The following is a 19,957-nucleotide window of genomic DNA, read 5'->3' as shown; positions in this document are numbered from 1 at the left end:
AGGACAGGTGGAACCACCGCCATTCCTGGGCCAGGAGAACCTATCACTAGTACCTCCGTTTTCTCTGGATTCAGCTTGAGTCGGTTTTCCCTCATCCAGCCCATTACTGACTCTAGACAGGCCATGAGAGGAGAGACGCCATCCCCAGTCACTGCATCAGTCGGAGACATAGAGAAAATGATTTGGGTGTCATCAGCGTACTGATAACCCCGCGCCCCATGTCTCCGGATGATCTTTCCCAGCGGTTTCATGTAAATGTTAAATAGCATGGGAGACAGAATGGCTCCTTGAGGGACCCCCGTTTTAAGGGGCCTCTCGTCGGAACACACGTCTCCCAGCTGCACCATCTGGGACCTCCCGGAGAGGTAGGAGCGGAACCACTGGAGTGCAGTGCCCCCGATTCCCACCTCTGCCAGGCGTCCCAGAAGGATACCATGGTCTATGGTATCGAAAGCCGCTGAGATGTCCAAGAGCACCAGCAGGGACACGCTTCCCCTGTCGATGCCCAGACGGAGATCATCGACCAAGGCGACCATGGCCGTCTCAACCCCGTAACCCGCCCGGAAGCCAGTTTGAAATGGGTCCAGATAATCCGTTTCATCCAAGACCGCCTGAAGCTGGACAGCAACCGCCCTCTCAATCACCTTTCCCAAAAATGGTAGCAGCGAAACAGGCCGATAATTATTATGTACCAGGGGGTCGAGGGAGGGCTTTTTTAGGATCGGTTTTACAATGGCCAATTTAAGATCCGATGGAAATAGCCCATCCCTCAAAGATGAATTAATTATCCGGCGTAACAATGATGTTACCACCGGTCCCCCCTGGGCCGCTAACCACGAGGGACAGGGATCAAGAGAGCAGGTTGTTTTCCGCACACTTCCGAGGATCTTGTCCACATCCTCGGTACTCACCAACTCAAACTGATCCAGTTTAACATAGTCCACGGAGGCTCTGGACACTTCTACCCTAGGTTCTGCATTAATGTCGGCGTCCAGACTTTCGCTTATACGAGAAGTTTTATCCGCAAAAAAGTCGTTAAACAAGTCACAGCAGGCCTTAGAAGGTTCAAGGATCTGGTTCAGGGCGGGAGGGAGCTGAGTTAGCTCCCTAACCACCCTGAACAACTCTGCCGGACGCGACTCAGCGGACGCAATACGAGCACCATAGAACGAGTTCTTTGTTGCTCGTATTGCCTCTCCATAGTCCTCTAACAGTTGGTCTAGGAGAGTCTTATCATCTAAGCGAAGGTGTTTCCGCCAACGGTACTCTAGCCGTCGCAGAGCTCGCTTCCTTGCCCGGAGATCTTCCGTATACCAGGGCTTGCGTTTGGAAGCGGGCCTGAGAGGGCGCTTGGGAGCAATCCTGTGTATAGCCCTAGAAAGACCGGTATTCCAAATACCGGTGAGGGCATCAACAGAGTCGCCGTCATTTCCAACCGTGAGCCCCTCTAAGGCTTCTTGGAACCTCTCAGGTTCCATCAGCCTTCGAGGGTGGACCATCCTAACAGGTCCACCACCCCCGGGGGGGATCTGGGTAGAGGCCTTGAGTTTCACCTCTACCAGGAAATGATCCGTCCATGACAGGGGGGAAACATTGACTATTTCCGCCCACGGATTCTCCGCCTCTGAACAGAAGACCAAATCGAGAGTATTACCCGCACAATGCGTAGGACCCTGTATCAGCTGGGACAGGCCCATGGCTGCCATGGTCTCCATGAATTCCCGAGCCGCACCAGATGGAACATGGCTGGCCGTGAGGGAGATGTTGAAGTCACCCAGGACAAGGAGCCTGGGTGTCTCCAGCATCAGCTCAACGACCAGCTGTGTCAGCTCGTTAAGGGAGTCCGCTAATGCACGGGGTGGCCGATACACTAACAGAATCCCTAGACTGTCCCTAGCTTTTAGGGTCAGGTAAATACACTCGATATAGGAGGTCTGTCGGATGTGGTTCCTGGAGAGGGACACGGTGTTCCTATGTACCAAGGCCACTCCCCCCCCCCCGCCCACCTAACCTGCGCTGGTCCTTCACCGAGTACCCAGCAGTGGCAACCAAATGTAAAGAGATAGCACAGTGTTACAGCTTAAACTTCAGGGGATTCACCACACAGTTGTGGAATGTTCACCATATAATCTTACACATTTACTTAACAATAAAGGCCACTGGAATCAAAAGTGGCTTAACAGCAAATGATCAGGAGGAATTGAACTGCTGCCTTGATGCTCTCCTTGCTTCCCCATATTGTATAGAACTGAGAAGGGTTAACATCATGTTTTTCAGAAACAAATCATACTTACCCAAACCTAAGCTAGTGAGCTGTTCAAACAGAGTCCAGCTGTGATCATCAACATAATGATTCTTTAATATTAGCAGCTGGCACAGATCTCTGGCTGTTATATCACTGGGTACTTCCAAAGCTCTGCTTGTTTCATCCTCACTGTATACTTTAATTACCTGTGAGAAAGGCAGAAACAAATTGCTTAACATACATAAACAGCACACATAATAAGCAGGGCTTGGAACACGTGGCCTACCAGATGTTGTTGGACCGCAAGTCCTCCTCATCCTTAACTAGCAACCAGTATGCAAAGGGATCTTGTAGCACCTTTGAGACTAAGGGCTGAAACAGACCAGCAGTAAGCGCCGGCATGGGGGCGTAACGTTTAGACGACGTCTGCCCCAATGGTGCCCCCAAGCCAGTGTCACACCACCTGCCTGATCAGATGGTGGGCAGCATTGCAGTGCTCCAGCGGCATGGCTTTCAGACGCTGTACTCTCCAGGAGTGCAGAAGAGCCACCATTGTGGCGGAAAGGGCAGCTTTTTTCTGCCCCAAAAAAGAGCAGCATTTTTCCACTTCTTTCTGGGCTAGAAAAACGCCAGATTGAGGCTGTGGCGTGCAATTGCTGCAACTCCGATCTGGCACTCAGCAGCATCAAGCCAAGGGCCATCAATACTGGCCCTAAGTGAGAGAGAAGTTGGTAGCATGAGCTTTTGCAGACTTGAGTCTACTTCCTCAGATACATGTATCTGAGAAAGTAGGCTCAAGTCTGCAAAAGCTCATGCTACCAACTTCTTTCTTTCACTTAAGTCTCAAAAGTGTTACAAGATCCCATTAAATACCTGGTGAGAGACATATTTCCCATTCCTAATATAAAACATTAAAAAAGCAGTTTGATTAGCAAGTGAGACTGTTTCATGCCTGAAAAAAAATAAACCACCTACCTTTAAAAACTGGCTCTGCATGTAATCACAGTAATTATCTCAGATCTGATAACCATCTAAGGATAAAATTTTGGAGATAAATCTAACCAGCATGTAAGCAATGGGGAAACAATTATTTAAAGCATGATTACCATGTAGAAGTTGGGACCACAGGAACAAAGAGATCTATGGTGGGGTCATAGTGGGATGATGGGATGGGATGCATGATTGAAACTCTCCAGGTTGGCCCCACAGTTCCAGCCCTAAGGCTCCTGTCAGTCATCTTGCCTTTTCACCTCCACAATCCTTCCCTGGATCTGCTACTTGAACCTCCAGATTACTGCCCTTCTGCATCAGTGGATGTATTAATCAGTGGGCTCAGTATGGTGAAATGTGGCCATTTTTATTACAATAAAACATCCAGGCAAGAGACATTCAAAATAACAGCACTAAAGACAATAAAACAATTAAGTTACACATGAACCCCTTGAACTCTTTCCACATTCCCAGCTTCCAAAACCCTTTTCAGATCTTATCAATTCCTTTCTTCCTAACTGGCCTTCATTCTGGGGTTATCTACTCTGTGGAAATAATCCAGGATGAATCTGGGTTAAATCTGTTGTTCACACATATCCCGAATGCACCCAATTAAGTTTTGGGGAGATGCTAAAAACCCACTTAATCCAGCATAATTGATATCAGGTTTTCCACCAAGTTTTTTAAAAAAGATTTGCATCATTGGTAGTGTGAATAACCAATGCGAATAGACTCAAATAGACCTGGGATATAATGCTGCATGCCTTGAAAGTTTTCTGAATGCATTTGCATTGTTGGTTCCATCTTTATTCGAATGTTTGCACATGTGAACAACCAAACTCACAGAAATGTGAATTGATGCAGTTCCATAGTGTGAATAACAAACCAAAAATGTGTGAGATGATTTGCACTGTCATGCTAAAAAACCAATGTGCGAATGACCTCGTAGTCTTTGATTGCCCTAACTCGAACATAGCCTTCTCCTACTCTCCTTCACTGCATTCCATTAGTCGTTGTGACTCTAGGCTGGCCCAGCTCATCATTTCACAACCTGCTTTGCATGCACAAGATCCCTAGTACAATCCCAGGCATCTGTAGCTAAAGGCCTCCAGCTAGCAGGTGATAAAGGAGACCTTTGCTGAGGTCCTGGAGAGCTGCTGTCAATCAGGCTGAGTAAGAGTGGTCAGGATCTGTGATCTGACACTGCGAAAAGCAGATTGATATGTTCTAACTAGGGAGGCATGTAATTCTGAAGAGAACTCCATGCCTTGTTATACGAATGTCTGATGGCTGAGTCCCATTTGCCCATGTTTTAAAAACTTTTTTATGTTACCAAAATGTCTGCCAAAATGAAAAGTGTGCATAAAAGTGGGGGAGACAGGACACTCTACAGGACAGTGCCATTCTTCATCCTTCTGGTTGAGCATGCAGTGGTACTATGTGAGCCAGAGCTTGGGAGAGTTACTTTATTGAATTACAGTTCCCAGAAACCCACCGCCAACATGGGCAATGGCCATGATAGCTGATGGATTTGACAGGTTTTGATCCAAAAGATAATTTTTCCAAACTCTGTATGTGACATGTTAACATACCTGCCAACATTTCATAGCTTAAAACTGAGACTTGTATGACTAAGCAACATCAGAGGGTAGTCAAGATGGCAAAAGCTATTATTAATAGGAAGAACACACAAGCTAGGAGAGGTTACAACAGTTTGCTTTTGCCCGAGTCTATAGAGAATGGCAAGTTTCCACCCCTCTTCTCCATTCCCCATTGCTGGGTTAGTTAAGTACAACCCATTTTTGCGCTTTGAAGACAGTTTGTAGCAACTGAAGCAAGCTGAGGACAAGGAGAAGAGAGCAGTGGAAGGGGAGAGAAACTGGAACATTTTAAATGTAGCTGATAAAGTGGCATAAAAAGGAGTAATTAGCACTGTCCCTATCAAATCAGGACAGTTGGAAGCTATGGTATCATAATATATTGGTATCTGTATGCATGTACCAACAGTGCATCAGTTCTGAAAGTCACATGCATTTGTTATTTCAACTGAGCTTCTTTAAAACACTTCATATCAGAAGCTCAATGGCCTCACACCCCACTGTTTAAGTATTTTAAAGAGACATGAACCTGAGAGCATTTTAGCTGAAATGGAAGAGAAAATTCAAAAGCATTGTGGAATAAAGGCTGTTGGGAGTTCACATATCTAACAAGTGTAAGTTGTGAGATTTCAAAGGAAAACAAAGAATTGACATTTAGACACAGTTTATCAAAGCTGCCTCAATACTGCCTTCAAAGGAGTCCATCTTACAACTGAAGGATTGTAAGCAAATTCTGATTGGTCACACCAGTTTGTCTCCCAAATGAATCTTAGCATACACAGAATAAAGATTTAGTGCTATCAGAAATAAATGTTCAGTAGGCTGCATAACATACTTGAAGGAAAAACAGCTGTCTCAAAGTCAAATTCTCACTACCAGGAAACTTATATTATTTGAAAGAAGCGTAGGATGAAGTAATGAACTAGTACTACTGTTAGTAGCAACAAATCCAATCTTTCTCCCTCTTTCCAACACAGGGAGTTCTGCCAAGAAAAAAGTATTATGAACGCTGGAAGCTGCTAGCCCTGCCAATTTCCTTGGTTACTATATGAGCAGTACTGAAGAATTTCAACGAATCAGGCAGGGGAGGCAGGAACAGTAATCAAGATCTACACAAACGGGAGGGATACGTTGCATTAAACCTCATCGACCAAGGCAAGTATACATTATGGCCAAACATCGTGATGTTGCTGTTAGAAACGTTTTCACTGATGGTGTTCTTCCTTCCACACATGCATTCTCGCAGGGGACAGCTGTTCCTTCAGCTTTCCATAATAAACACTTCATAAAGCTCTGAGAAGGTCACCTCAAGTATAGCCTTGACAATAGGGAGAGCAAATATAAAAATAACTACATGCTGTTGCATCTTTGGCTTAAAAACTGCCTTCTTCAGCACAAGTTGGGGGGGGGGGGTGGAATCACAAATCATGGGACACAGTATAAAGCACAATTGTGTTAAATAACATGTAGCTGTAGATATATTGATGTATAAATATGTGGGGCTAACCTGAGTTCAGTACAGAAATCCAAGAACGGTTACTAAGAATTAGAGTTGCATGAATGAATGAATCTTTATTTATATACCGCTATTCCCATGATCACAGCGGTTTACAATCAGTTAAAATACAAAAACAGCAAAATCCAATAAAAAGAAATCCCCCCGCGTTAAACAGTAAAATATAAGCGATAAAATATCCATCATTCAATCACCTTTAAAACAATTAAAACCAGTAACACCAAGGACATCCATTACACTACAACAGCATAAAAGGAGAAGAGTGGAACTAAGGAACATGGGGGAAAGCAAGACGGAAAAAGTGAGTCTTTAGGTTTTTCCTAAAAGACTCCAGGGAGGGGGCTGAGCGGAGCTCGTCAGGGAGAGAATTCCAAGCCCACGGGGCCGAAGCAGAAAAAGCCCTATGTGCAGACATCACATATCTCGTGTCAGGGACTCTCAAAAGCTGTTTCCCACCCAACCGGAGAGTGCGGGGCAGATTGTATGGGGAGAGGCGGTCCTCCAAGTACCCTGGGCCCAAGCCATTTAGGGCTTTATAGGTTATAACCAACACCTTGTATTGCACCCGGAAGCAAATTGGCAGCCAGTGTAGATCTTCCAATACTGGTGTTATATGGCTGGCTCTGGAAGTACCAGTTGTCAGTTTAGGACAGTGGTTCCCAACCTGTGGGTCAGGACCCCTTTGGGGGTCGAATCACCTTTTCACAGGGGTCACCTAAGATAATTGGAAAACACATATTTGCATATTAGCAATGAAAATAATTTTATGGGTGGGGTTCAACACAACATGAGGAACTATATTAAAGGGTCGCAGCATTAGGAAGGTTGAGAACCACTGGTTTAGGATCATCCCAGGTCCTGAGATTTCTGGACCAAAACCTGAGATGCTGGGATAGCTTCTGGGGGTGCCATTAAGTATTGTGCTTAAAGTACCAACCATAGTTGCTCACAAATCTTAATTCAAATACACACACACATATACATACACATAGAACATATTTTCCTGTTTGAAAAGAGAAATATTAGCTAAAGGGGCGGTTCCCAGATCAAGGTAAAATGAAGAGATTGTTCCTTCTCATTTGAACATTTAATCTAGCCTTCTTGCTTCTATAACCAAAAGGTGAAAGCAGAGGAAAATGGAGGGTGAGCCCTGCCACCACAACAACTGCAAAGGAAGGGGAAAGCTAACTAAATAAATACCTAGGCACTCTGCAGGATCTGTAAGCTGCAACAATCAATCAATTAAATCTTTCAAACTTTAGCAAGCAGCTGGTTTCCTAGTGAAATAGAGATCTAAACACATCCCTTTCTTCTTGTCTGGAGCTGAAACTCCTGAAATTGGAGATCCTCATCTCTCCCCTGGAGATGACCCATGAAAACTGGACAGTCAAGGATATGCTCTGAGATCTGGCAACCTTACTCAGAACTGTAAGTCATTCTGATTCTGTTCAGAATTCAGGAATACAAATCACATGTCATTTTACACAAATACCGTATTTTCCAGCGTATAAAACGACTGGGCGTATAAGACAACCCCCAACTTTTCCAGTTAAAATATAGGCCTGTTACAGACAGCCAAAATAAAGCTGCTTCAAGTCACAATGGAGGTATAGTGTTTCAATGATGCATACGTCCTAAGAGTCCAGAAGTTGCGCCAAAGCCATGGTCCAGCCCTAAGGACTGGAGCGTGGCTTTGGTGTGGCTTCTGGACTCTTAGGACGCATGCATCATTGAAACACCATACCTCCACTGTGACTCGAAGCAGCTTTATTTTGGCTGTCTGTAACAGGCCATAGAGTTTGGGATATACTCGCCGTATAAGACTCTTCCAACACACACCAAATAATTTTTTTAAAAAACATCAGATTTGATTTCAATATGGTACTTTTAATTCAAATGCTTATGACATTCAGGTATTTAGCAGGAAAACTTGTTGTATACAAAGCCTGCTTGGATTGGTCAGCTCTCCCTGTCTGCCCAGCCCTCCCTGTCTCCAAGACTATCAGAATGGTAGCGCAAACACAGCTCTTTTTTCCATACCCCGGGCGTCCCGGATGCCTGCGGCTTGCTCCGCCCTTCACTTACATCTTTCCGGTGAGGCACCCCATCACCTCATCATCGGGACCACGCTAAGTCACTTTTTCCCATGAATCCTGGTGAGTGGATTTTCTTCTACCATACTAGTACAGTGCCACCCTTGCTACCTTCATACAGTCGCCGCATACAACGGGGATGCAGCTGCAGCCGTTTTTGAGCTCCCCCCACCATATGCGGTGACCACAGATTCTCCAGTCCAGCTCAGAAGTTTCAGCACCTGCTCTATAAGACAACACCCAGCGTATAAGACAACCCCCGACTTTTGAGATTATTTTATTGGATAAAAAAGTAGACTTATACGCCAGAAAATACAGTAATTAACAGAGCAAAAAGCATGAAATACATCATCCCATATAGGGTTTTTTTTAATGAATAAAAGTAATGTGTATGCGAAAATTGTATTTTACAAATTAATTCAGGTGCAGAATTTGGGGACCCTTAGGTATGGAAGCCTTAGAGCAGCACTCCCCTTCCTTAATCTATCAGACTTAAACAGAGAGAACTCTCTTACACTGCATTTGACCTTCTTGGATGTTCAGTGCAAAGTGAAAGTACTCTTAATAGCAGTGCAGCTGGCCTTGGAGCCTTGGAAAATGCCCAACCTTCCCTCCAGAAAGAACCAATCCCAATGCTAACAAACTATGTAACACTATGAAGCTCTCCTGGAAACAAAGTAACAGGATGCGGCCTTGGATAGAGGGTTCCAACTTATTAAAATGGTTATTTCACATGTCTTCAAGACAACTCCTTGTTGGTAAAGAGGGATGACTAGCTAGCAATATGTCCCTCCACATCCGTGGCTTTGACATTAACAATTTTGATTATTCACAAGGTCAAGCGGCCATGTGCATGCACACTCCTCCTTCTCTTCCTTCCTTGGCTTTTCCCCTGGGTGGAAAAAGCCCAGGAGAGAGCAGCCTGGAAGGGTGCGTGTGCCAATCCCACTCCTTTCCCAGCAGGCTCAGTGCCTTCCCCAGGCACCGATCCAGACGGGAAAGGGGAGGGGATGGATCCACCCCTCAAGCCTCTTTCCCGGCTGGATGGGTGGCTGTCTTCCCTGGCACCCAGCCACCTGGGAAAAAGGCTCGGAAGGGGTGGATCCATGCCCCTCCAACACAGGAATCAGAAACACAATTACTTTGCACAAACACCAATCACTTCTCAAGTTAGAGGATCATCACACCATGCCTGCAACATTATTTTATAATAAGGGCTTAAGAAAGATATGTAGATCCAGACACATGACTTTATGAAATCACATTTCATACTAGATTCATATCCCTTGTGGGTTTGTTCATGTCGAGCAAGATCTACTTCAATAGTGGGACTGCTACATGCAGGAAAGGGGAGGGGGATCTGTTAAAGGGATGCAGATGGGGAAGGTAGGAGTGCACGCTCCTGCTCTTCCCTTTTACTAGCTTGCTCATGGCGGGGGGGGGGGGAGCCGGGAGCTTGGGAGGGTGCCCTCCTATCTCTTTAAATGGCTCTCAGGTGTGTGTGGGGGGGGAGGGTTATTTGCGATTTTTCAACATTCGCAGCAGAGAGACAACTGTAATACTTTTCATATGTACCAGATTTGTATATATCCATCATTTGATGTTCAGTTTAGTCTTACAGAACTAGACTAGCCAGCATGATACAGTAGATATGAACAGGTTGCTCACCTGTAACAGTGTTTCTCTGAGTAGTCATCTGCGAATTCACACAAGCATTGCTGCACAGGCGCACAATAACCCATTTGTGTGATTCGCGGAGACAATGAAGAAGAAATATTGTTTCCTGGCCTCTGAATGCCAACTCCTGGGGAAAACACAAGACTACAATTGCACCCATGTCCTTCATTTCTGGGGACGAGATAGGTGTCTGCTCTGATTCAACAGGGTTATTAAGTGGGCTGCTACTTAAAAGAAAAGGCAGGGGGAGACAAAAACCATCCTTGATGGAAGCTTTTGGCCTTTAACTGCTCAATAATAAAGGGAAATTCAACAGATATAGCCTTTTCCAGTCCAAAGTGCTGTAACAGAAGAAGGGACAACTATGTGGAAGTAGAGTGGAATAGATCACATTAGTAAACCATTCAATTTCAGTTTTGGGAACTAGGTGAGGGTTCATTTTGCTTGTTTGTGTGTGTATATATTTAAAAACAATATTTAATGTTTTAGCTAACTTATTTCTACACAGTTTGGAGAAAATAAAGTACACACGCATAAATCAGATTATAACGTATAATATTATAGCAACATGATTCATTGGAGAGATTTGACATTATTGCTTTGAGCACCAGAAAAGCAAAATTACCAAATCAAATCAAATCTGGCTTTCATAAACTCAAAATACAAACTGTAAAACCACATATGTATTCTCCCCAGTGAAAATATGTAAACATGAAGAATACAAGAAGTGAATCCAAGTCCTGAGCACAGCTGAAAGCATTAGATCCAACGTTCTTCCAATTTTAGTATGGAAACCAACTGCATTTCACCATTTCACTGAGAAGGGACTACTGCAAATCTGACCTAGGCATAATCCTATGTTCACTTTCCTGGTTGTAAACTATGTTGAGCACAATGGGACCTACTTTAAGTAGATATATGCAGGAACACAGTGCGTCTTTGGGTGTTTTTTTTTAAAAGAAAAAAAACTGTAATGCTCCACTAGGCCTTATAAACTACTTCATATAAAATTTACATGTCTTGTAAAGTGTTCACACATTTGAAAACAAGAAGAGTTCTTGTACAAACATCAAGTAGCTGTGTATTTATACTTTAGGAGATGTACCAGCTCCTTCAACAAAACTCCCACTTTAGTTTCTGCACTGTGTAATTTTGGTGCCTGCACATGGGTAAAGCAAAGATCTGAACCCTCACTTAGATGCATTTTTAAAATGGGAATTACCAGGATTCCAAATGATGGAGATACAGCAGTTTACACATAATACGCCATTCACAATACATGTTTTTATTCTGTATTCGGGTTTTCCCTGTTCCCCAAACATAGCTATCCTGGTTTCACCATCCCTGGGTGCACCCACACTGTAGAAATAATGCAGTTTGACACCACCTTAAGTGCTACTGCTCCAGCCTAAGGAATTCTGGTATTTGTAGGTCTTTAGCTATCTGTGCCAAAAGGAGCTGGTGCATCAACAAACTATAAATTCTAGGATTCTGTAGGATGAAGTCATGGCAATTAAAATGGTGTCAACCTGCATTATTCCTACAATGTAAATGCACCTCCCTGTTTCCTACTCATTTCACACAAGTCACCTACCCTTTTCTGAAGAACTATTGGAGTAATCACAGGCAGAGTAACTCTTCTTCCACACAAACTCATTCCTGCTACTCAAAGTAATTAGCTCGAAACTCCTCATCCAAGTCACTTGTAAAATAAAAGAAAAAAACACGGTTTGGGAAGATCAGCTTTCAGACATCCACATCTTAGTGAGAGCTACCGCAAAGAGATAACTAGTAAAGCAGCTTTTAAAAGGCAGGCAGTCCACAAGATCCTCCTCCTTCTTGAATTCCAGTTAGGGATGACTCCCAGGCAGAACTAACCAATGGCAGGCTTGACAGCCTGTGTGGGGAAGGCTCTGCCTCTCTGCCCTTGGAAACCCATCAGATTACTTTTGTTTGTTATACTTCAAGAACCAGGGTTTAGGCAAGCATGTAAATCCTTCTGTTCAGCAGCGCCTGCATCTATCAAGCAGGGAGTTCCAGCAGCTTACTTCCCAACCCTTCCCCAAATAATTGACTTGAAAGGCCATATGTGCCACATATTTGAACTGTTGTGCAGCTCTTAGTGGGGATTAGCATGTAGAACCCAAACTTACTTTTGGATCAAGTCATGATGCATTCAAAAACAAGGAGATTTCCTGAGCAGATCACAAGATGTAACTGGAAGGAATCTCCCTTCCCCACAGAGAGGGAGAGAGTTAGTAATTTCTTGATGTGTGAAAGAACAGAAAGTTTAACTGAAGCAGTGACTTTGACAATGAGAAGCTACTATTTCTAATTGCCATAGGGTGTGTTTTTTTATATAAAAAAATTATTGCACCACCACCACTGCTATTTCTTGAAAAGAAAAGTGTTTGTGTGTGCACAATGTACATTCTTGAATACAGCATCTCTTGGAATAGCTCATGGCTCCCTCAGCATGCAAGACTTCTCACACATTCCAAATCCTGCTATCTTTATTTTCTCAAGACAGCTGGAATGCAGCCAACATTGTGAACAATAGAGAAGAGGGGAAAATTTAACCCAAGGTCACATTAGTTAGCAAAATTGAAGAATTAAATCCTAATCAGTTGGGGGGGGGGGGGGAGAGACAGCAATAGGTCTAATAATTCACTTCTTAATATGAGAGCACTAACATGCTGGAACATGTCTGGCTAATGTTCTGCTGTTTATCCTTTCTTTTATGGAAAGCTATTAGCAGAATTTAGTCCTTTAGTCTTCAAGAGGACCAAACAAAAACACTATGTTTTGGTCACACTGTACTCATTTTGATCTTTGGATCACAATGCAACCTGAATGCTTTACCTTTTCTGCCACAAAGAAAGGTCCAGTAGAGATTGTGCCCAACAATGTCAGTCAAAAGAAGGCCACACAAGAATTCCCTGTAGAGGCAGAGGAAACAACAGAAATCCAGCATTCTTCAGTGTTCTGGCCTATTTCCCAATATTGGTACCCAATCTCTTAAATACTCCAGCTGCTTTATTCCAAAGAAATCAGGAGTTCACAGGAATTCTATCAATATCATCATGGCAGAGGCAGAAATACAGTTCAATAAAGCAGAACTAGAACTCTTCCAACTGTGATTTTGTTGTTGCCATGTGCCTTCAAGTCATTTCCAATTTATGGCAATCCTATCAGGGAGTCTGCTTGACAAGATTTGTTTAGAGTGCAGTTGCCTTTGCCTTCCTCTCAAGCTGAGAAAATGTGACTTACTTAAAGTCACCCTGTGGGCTTCCACGGCTGAGTGAGGATTCAAATTCTGGTAGTCCAATGTTCAAACCATTACACCATGCTGGCTCTATTAAATGGCCTCAATAGAATTATAATATTATTAAAATTAATTCCCCCCTCCTCTTCCTGGCCCCTTTTCCTCACAGGAAAGCCAAACAGAGGAGTGTTCCATTCTCATTCTCCACCCAGCCTTCTCCTCAGGAGAAAGCCAAGCAGCGCAGGAGCCTAGTAGGTCAGGTATTTGCCCCTCCTCCTCCTCTGCCACCACCTGGCCTCCTCCTCAGGTGAAAGCTGGATGGTGGAGGAGCTTTGCACAGCAGGCATTTGCCCATCCTCCTCCTTTTCTGCCTGGCCTTCTCCTCAGAAGGCCGAGCAGCGGAGGAGCCTTGAAGTCGTTCCATATCCTCACGGGACATCCAAAATCCTTTGGCAGGTCTGGTCTAGTACATAATGCTATTGTTGTGCAGGTCTGGTCTAGTACATAATGCTGTTGTTATTGTGCACCTTCAAGTCATTTCTGACTTACGGCAACCCTAAGGCGAACTCATGGAGTTTTCTTGGCAAGATTTGTACAGAAGAGGTTTTCCATTGCCTTCCCCTGAAGCTCAGAGAGTATGACTTGCCCAAGATCACCCAGTGGGTTTCATGGCCAAGCTGGGAATCAAACACTGGTCTCAAGAATCATAGCCCAACACTCAAACTACTATGCCACGCTAGCTGACAGACAACATTGGAATCCATTCTTGAGGCTAACAAGGGAAAAGAGCAAAACTACCATTTTGGAGGAAGGCTATATCAAGCCTTCTGACAGGGGGCACTGGCTTTCTCCCCCAGTGTGCCAGGGACCAGTATTATATTTGTGCCCATTATACCACTATCCCCCCACCCTTCCTGGAAACTTGTCAGGGCCCAACATGCAATGACTCATGGACCAGTATTCGTCCATAGACCATCACTTTGAGTACTACTGGTCTAAATGCTTTCTACTGTAATCTCATACTTCCTTCACAACCTCATGACCATTGACATCTGCAATGGGGGTAAGGTGGGGGGTGCACCTGCTCTATTAAGCAAATAGGCTGTATACAACAGCTCCAGTTATATGCTGGAGCACATACAAGGCTCTTGATGAGTCATATTATGATTTATTTTTTTGCTTTCAAAAGCTATTGCACTTTTTACACACACACATACTCCCCAGCAATACCCCCATTTCTTGCCCAAGGTAAGACATGCTCAGCTACAAATTTGTTTTGTGTTTTTCCACTGTCAAGCAGAAGCTGTAGTAATAGTTTAATCACTTCAGCATTAGACTAAATACTCAGCAGCTTTATCAGCTTTCCTTATCTGGAAGCTTTAGGTATAAAACAGTGGCCATTTTGTTTTGGAAAGTTCCACACCACCACCTATACTCTGCTGGAGGTAATAGAATAAATACTAGTTTCTTCCCTTACAGCAGGACTCCAATGTATTTTATGTTTAATCTTCTCAGCAAGCTTTCAGCCAAGTGCTGAATACCATTCATTTAGAAGTCCTACTGGCCTTAATAACCTCAGAGAAACTCAAGTCTGAACAGCACTGGGCTGTCAGAATAAGAAGAAAAAGACAACAAACCCAGCACCGGTGTGATCCACTAACACTTGTCCTAGACCTCAGATACTGGTGGCTTTTAGCTTTTATGTTGTGGGCGGAGGGGGCTGTGAATCCATGTTGGGTTTTAGCCTGAACAGGAAATACCCAAGGTGGTGAAGCTATTCCAGGGTTAATGATCATCACCTTGGATGTGGGTGTGCTGTGCTAACTCTAAGTTGACCCTATCACAGGGGTTTCTTGGAAAATTTCTTCAGAGAGGGTTTGCCATTGCCATCCTCTGAGGCTGAGAAAGTGTGATTTGCCCAAGGTCACTCAGTGGGTTTCATGGCTGAGCCAGGAATCGAACCCTGGTCTCCAAAGTCATAGTCCAACACTCAAACCACTATACTGTGCTGGTTCTCACCAGCTTGGATAGCTCCTCTAAAATTTACTCAAGAGCAGATTCACCACTCCACTCCCATGGAAGCTCTTACTGGCTTCATGTGCCAGCCATTTGCCTCTCAGGTTCCCTGATTTAGTTTCTCCCAATCTGTCATGCAACATTGTTTCAGGATACCCACTAGGTCCTGCCATTTTAATTTCTCATGGTGTTTTGGATGGGAAAGGAACTTAGTTCAAGTTGGTCAATGTTTACTGTACTAAAGATGCTGGCCACCAGTGCACCACTGCCAGGTAATTTCTTCCCCCGTGAGAACCCCAGCCATCAGAAACAATCCCTAACTGGAAACCTCTTCAAATCTGACCCAGTCTTGAAATACATAAGACAAAGCCCACTCACCCACCCCCAGGATATCAAGATTGTTGTTCACATAACATCCTCCATTACCTTCAATAGGAGAATCCCCCTCAAAGTCCGGAATCCCCTCCCTCATTTTATCCATTATTTCATAATGAAAAGGGAATGGATATGAGCAAAAAATGTGTTTCTTCACTGAATCTTTTACACTCCCTTCATTTACTGATAACTTGTCAAAGAAAAGTGGATCTCCCCTAAATGAAAAGTGCATTCTTCAACCATGCTATTATTATTATTATTATTATTATTATTATTATTATTATTATGGATTAGGTCTCTAGTAGAGTGAAGGTGCACAGTAGAAGTGGGGGTTTTTTTCTCAATTATTAAAGAAAAAAATGTTTTCATAAACCTCACCTGCTTATAAACTGAGTGAAATTTGCCATTCTTAAGAGTCTCAAAGCTGAAGGTGCCATTTATTGTAAGTATCCTGACAGTACTTCCAAAAGCAAGATGATCTCATTCAAGAACTCATTATCACTGGACCCTATTATTTTTTCAAACCATTATTGGGATGTATGTGCCAATATATGAATGTATGCCAGGTGGGATTACATACTCACCACAGAATTAGGGACATTACTAGACAATTCTGCCCTTCCCATCATGACAAGTCAAATACTTGGCATTATACAGTAAAGATCTGGGGGGGGGGGGGAGTCAGATTGCCTCAAAATGTCTTCTTTGTTACATGTTCTCTCAATGAAGTATCTTTCATGAGAATTACATTCAAGCTCTGTCAGTTAAAAAAAAAGGCTGTGCTGAGGTTTGTTTAAATGAGTTTATTTTAAAAGAAATGGCTTTGTTTGGTCTAATGTGATCAAATCATCTGCAAATCCTGAAGCCCTACAGTGAGATAAATGCACAGAAAGAAATGTTCCAAAAGAATAACATGTCCCTGTGCTTTAAATAGCCTTGATTTTTGTTTTGGCACTTCAAAATGTGCTCAAGGAAACCCACAGGCACAAATTTACCTTGAACTAGGGAAATCACTCTCAAGTTATCTTTAACCAGAGTAAGATTCATCACTATACTGCACATTTTCCTTCTACTTATCCTCTGGGTTATTTCAGTCTGATGTGTCACAAAGGAAATGATGCTTCACTGAAGATGGAAACATTTCAAATATGCAAGTCTTCCAGTCCACAGGCTATCAGGTAGACTGAATGAGCCTGCCCAGACCCCAGGAGCCTCAGGACAGGCCATTCTTTCTGTCCACCATACTCCCATGTAATGTTGGTGGGTACATGGGTGAGGGCCTTTGCGGTGGCTGTCCCGTTGAAGGGAGGACAGAATGGACTCCTCCTTGTTGCACTTCTGTTGGCAGGCTAATAATAATAATAATAATAATAATAATAATAATAATAATTCCAAAAAGACTTTTGGAAATGAAGGAATGTGAGGAAAGGGTTTTTATGAGGGTAATGTTTGGTTTTAAATTATACTGTTTTGACTACTTTTTATAATTTCAAGTGTACGCTTTCAATTGTTTCAATAATGTTTATCATTTTATTGTATTTTAATGTTGACTTTTGTATGGTTTGACTATATTGTAATAATTTTAATTTGTAACCCACTTTGTTCCAATCTGGGAGTAAGCTGAAACATATCCTCCTGAAACCTGTGCAATAGAGGCTGGGCTACAGCCTGCCCAACAGATCCAGTAGCTCACACCTCCCAGTTTTGAATGTCCCATTCTATGCAGGGGGTGGGAGATGCCTACAAGTCTGAAACACAGAGTACATCTATATTGTAGAAATAATGCAATTTGGCACCACTTTAACTGCCATGGTGCCATCCTACAGAATCCAGGGATTTGTAGTTTGGTGGAGCATATACACTCTTTGGCAGAATGTGTACAACTACCAATGCCAGTATTCCATGAGATGGTGCTACAGCACTTAAAAGTGACGTTGCACTGCATACCTCTTACGGTGTAGATGCATCCACAGAAACTCTAGAAGAGACAGTACTGTTTGAATAGATCTTATGATAACATTAAACTTTTCTGAGGTCACAAAACAGTATTAACCCCACACAAGTCCACCTTAAACACAAGTCAAACCCTTAAACACAATCCAGGCCTGTGATCTGAACACTGTGACTTTTCTTATCCTGTATGACTTTTTAACATCCTTGAATGATGACAAAACCAGCAAATTTTGAAAGCTAGTATAATATATTTTGGCCTTTTGGCTGGAATACTAAAGTTATCACAGTGATGTGCATTTTGGATTCTGTCATAAAAGTCTGCTGCTGTTTCTGGGAAGGCCTCTGTTCACACAACACAGTTCACCACAGCAGTGCACCTCCAACAGCTTGTTACACTGAGGCTCATTATAAAATATGAAGTCACATTGTAATTATATCCTATGCAGTCTGCACTGAAATCCTACACATTGGCCTGTTACAGACAGCCAAAATAAAGCTGCTTCAAGTCACTTTGGAGGTATGGTATTTCAATGATACATGTGGCCTAAGAGTCCAAAGGCCGCACCAAAGCCACGCTCCAGTCCTAAGGACTGGAGTACGGCTTTGGTGAAGCTTCCAGACTCTTAGGACTCATGCATCATTGAAATAGCATACCTCCAAAGTGACTTGAAGCAGCTTTATTTTGGCTGTCTGTAACAGGCCATACTTTCTAAGGAAGAAGTTCTCTGTAATTTGATAGTACCAGGGAAATATCCATAGGATTGCCCTGCAGGGCTGAAATTTCTGCACAAGCTATCATGAGAGTCAAACCCCACTGGAAAACTGAATATGCATGCAAGTTTATAAGATGTAAGTATCTTATAAACACCTTCTCTACAATTGTACATTGTGTTTCACATTTTCTTTACCTTCAGTTAGTGTAAGTTGTTCATCTCTCTTACTCCCGAGAGTCTTGGGGACATATGATCTGCTTCCTCAACTAATCCATTCATTTGGAGGTTGGGCTTTTTCTCTCCTTTCAAAAATCAAATGTAACTATGGCGGGATACAGACCTGCAAAAAGGACAGTCTCCCACCCCCTGGTTTGCTCCGCGGGGAAGCCGCAGCCTCCAGACCGTGGGGCTTCTCCGTGGAGCAAAAAGAACCCTTAAAAAACAGGTTCTTCTTGTGACACGTTTGTGATGCAGCAATGTGCCAATGGTGCACTTGCGGTGTCACAAACACACCAGGATGTGTGGACGCTAAGCATCTGTCGCGTCAAAATGGCAGCGCCCATGTGTACAGGGTGCCACCATTTTCACGCCCTCATCACGTGCTAGGGGTGAGGCACGTATGGGCGGTGCGGCCAACCCCTAGCATGTGACAAGGGTGTCCTATCGGCCGGTATGTATAGCGCCTATGTATCTCAAAATGGCAGAGGACTTTCCACTTATATGTGCTGGATTCGATAGTATTTCACCATCCATGTAATGGCATCTAGAAATGTTTGCTAAAAGCTAGCCTGTGATTGCCTAGGTCATGCTAAGATAGAGTTAATTCATTAAACTTGAATTCCTTGCCCATAATTCTTTTTACTATTTCATATTTTAAAAAATTAAAATTACAGTCTTAAACACTTCAAAATCAATAATGACTGAATAATGATGAAAAACTCACATTACTTGAGTTAATTACTGCAGGAGTCAATGTGCTCATTTTTCTCTTTTTTAAAACTGAACACTTTACCGATACCTGAAAACAGAGTGCCTGCTTCCATCCCCACAAAACCCCAGCAGAATTAAAAAAACAAAAAAAGCCCCCCTCACCTGGAAGTGAAAACCAGAAGCAGGTTTCCTAACATTTTAGGGTGGTTTTAATTGAATCTGGCAGTACAATCAGTCATGGAGAAAAAAAATGGCTTCTGACACCAGCACAATCCCCTTCTCTCCCAATTTATGGAATAGGCTCACAGATGTGATGATATGACAATTAGCTTGGAAGAATTTAAAAGGAAATTAGACAAATTCTCAAAAGATAATCTACTGTAACTTCTCTACTCATGGTGAGTAGAGGAAACCTCCAGATTGTTGCTGGAGAAAGAAAGCAGAAGAAGTCTATTGTTTGGAAAGCTTGCTTATGGCCTTCCTGGATGCAACTTAGCCCTCCTTCCATGCCAACTGCAACTGCTGTGGCCTTTGATGGAGAGCAGCAGGGAACAGTTCCATTGTGTCTTGGATCCAACAGCTGGTG

General features: G+C 43.2%; 1 protein-coding gene across 1 annotated transcript in view; it reads right to left on the bottom strand.

Moving 5' to 3' along the window:
- The window catches only part of GRB14 (growth factor receptor bound protein 14), a 50,641-nt gene extending 38,829 nt beyond the window's left edge, over positions 1-11,812 (bottom strand). The window contains exons 1-2 of the mRNA XM_089523305.1: positions 11,714-11,812; positions 2,295-2,451 (exon numbers count right to left, since the gene is read on the bottom strand). Coding sequence (XP_089379431.1) covers positions 2,295-2,451; positions 11,714-11,776 — 220 coding nt within the window. The 5' untranslated portion in view covers positions 11,777-11,812. The remainder of the gene's footprint in view (positions 1-2,294; positions 2,452-11,713) is intronic.
- Between the last annotated feature and the right edge of the window lie 8,145 nt (positions 11,813-19,957).

This window comes from Sceloporus occidentalis, unplaced genomic scaffold, assembly GCF_023333645.1.
Source record: "Sceloporus occidentalis isolate IW3139 unplaced genomic scaffold, rSceOcc1.0.p SCAF_4, whole genome shotgun sequence".
Classification (NCBI taxonomy): domain Eukaryota; kingdom Metazoa; phylum Chordata; class Lepidosauria; order Squamata; family Phrynosomatidae; genus Sceloporus; species Sceloporus occidentalis.
Note: the sequence above shows the minus strand (reverse complement) of the source record. Positions and strands in the feature narration are given on the sequence as shown.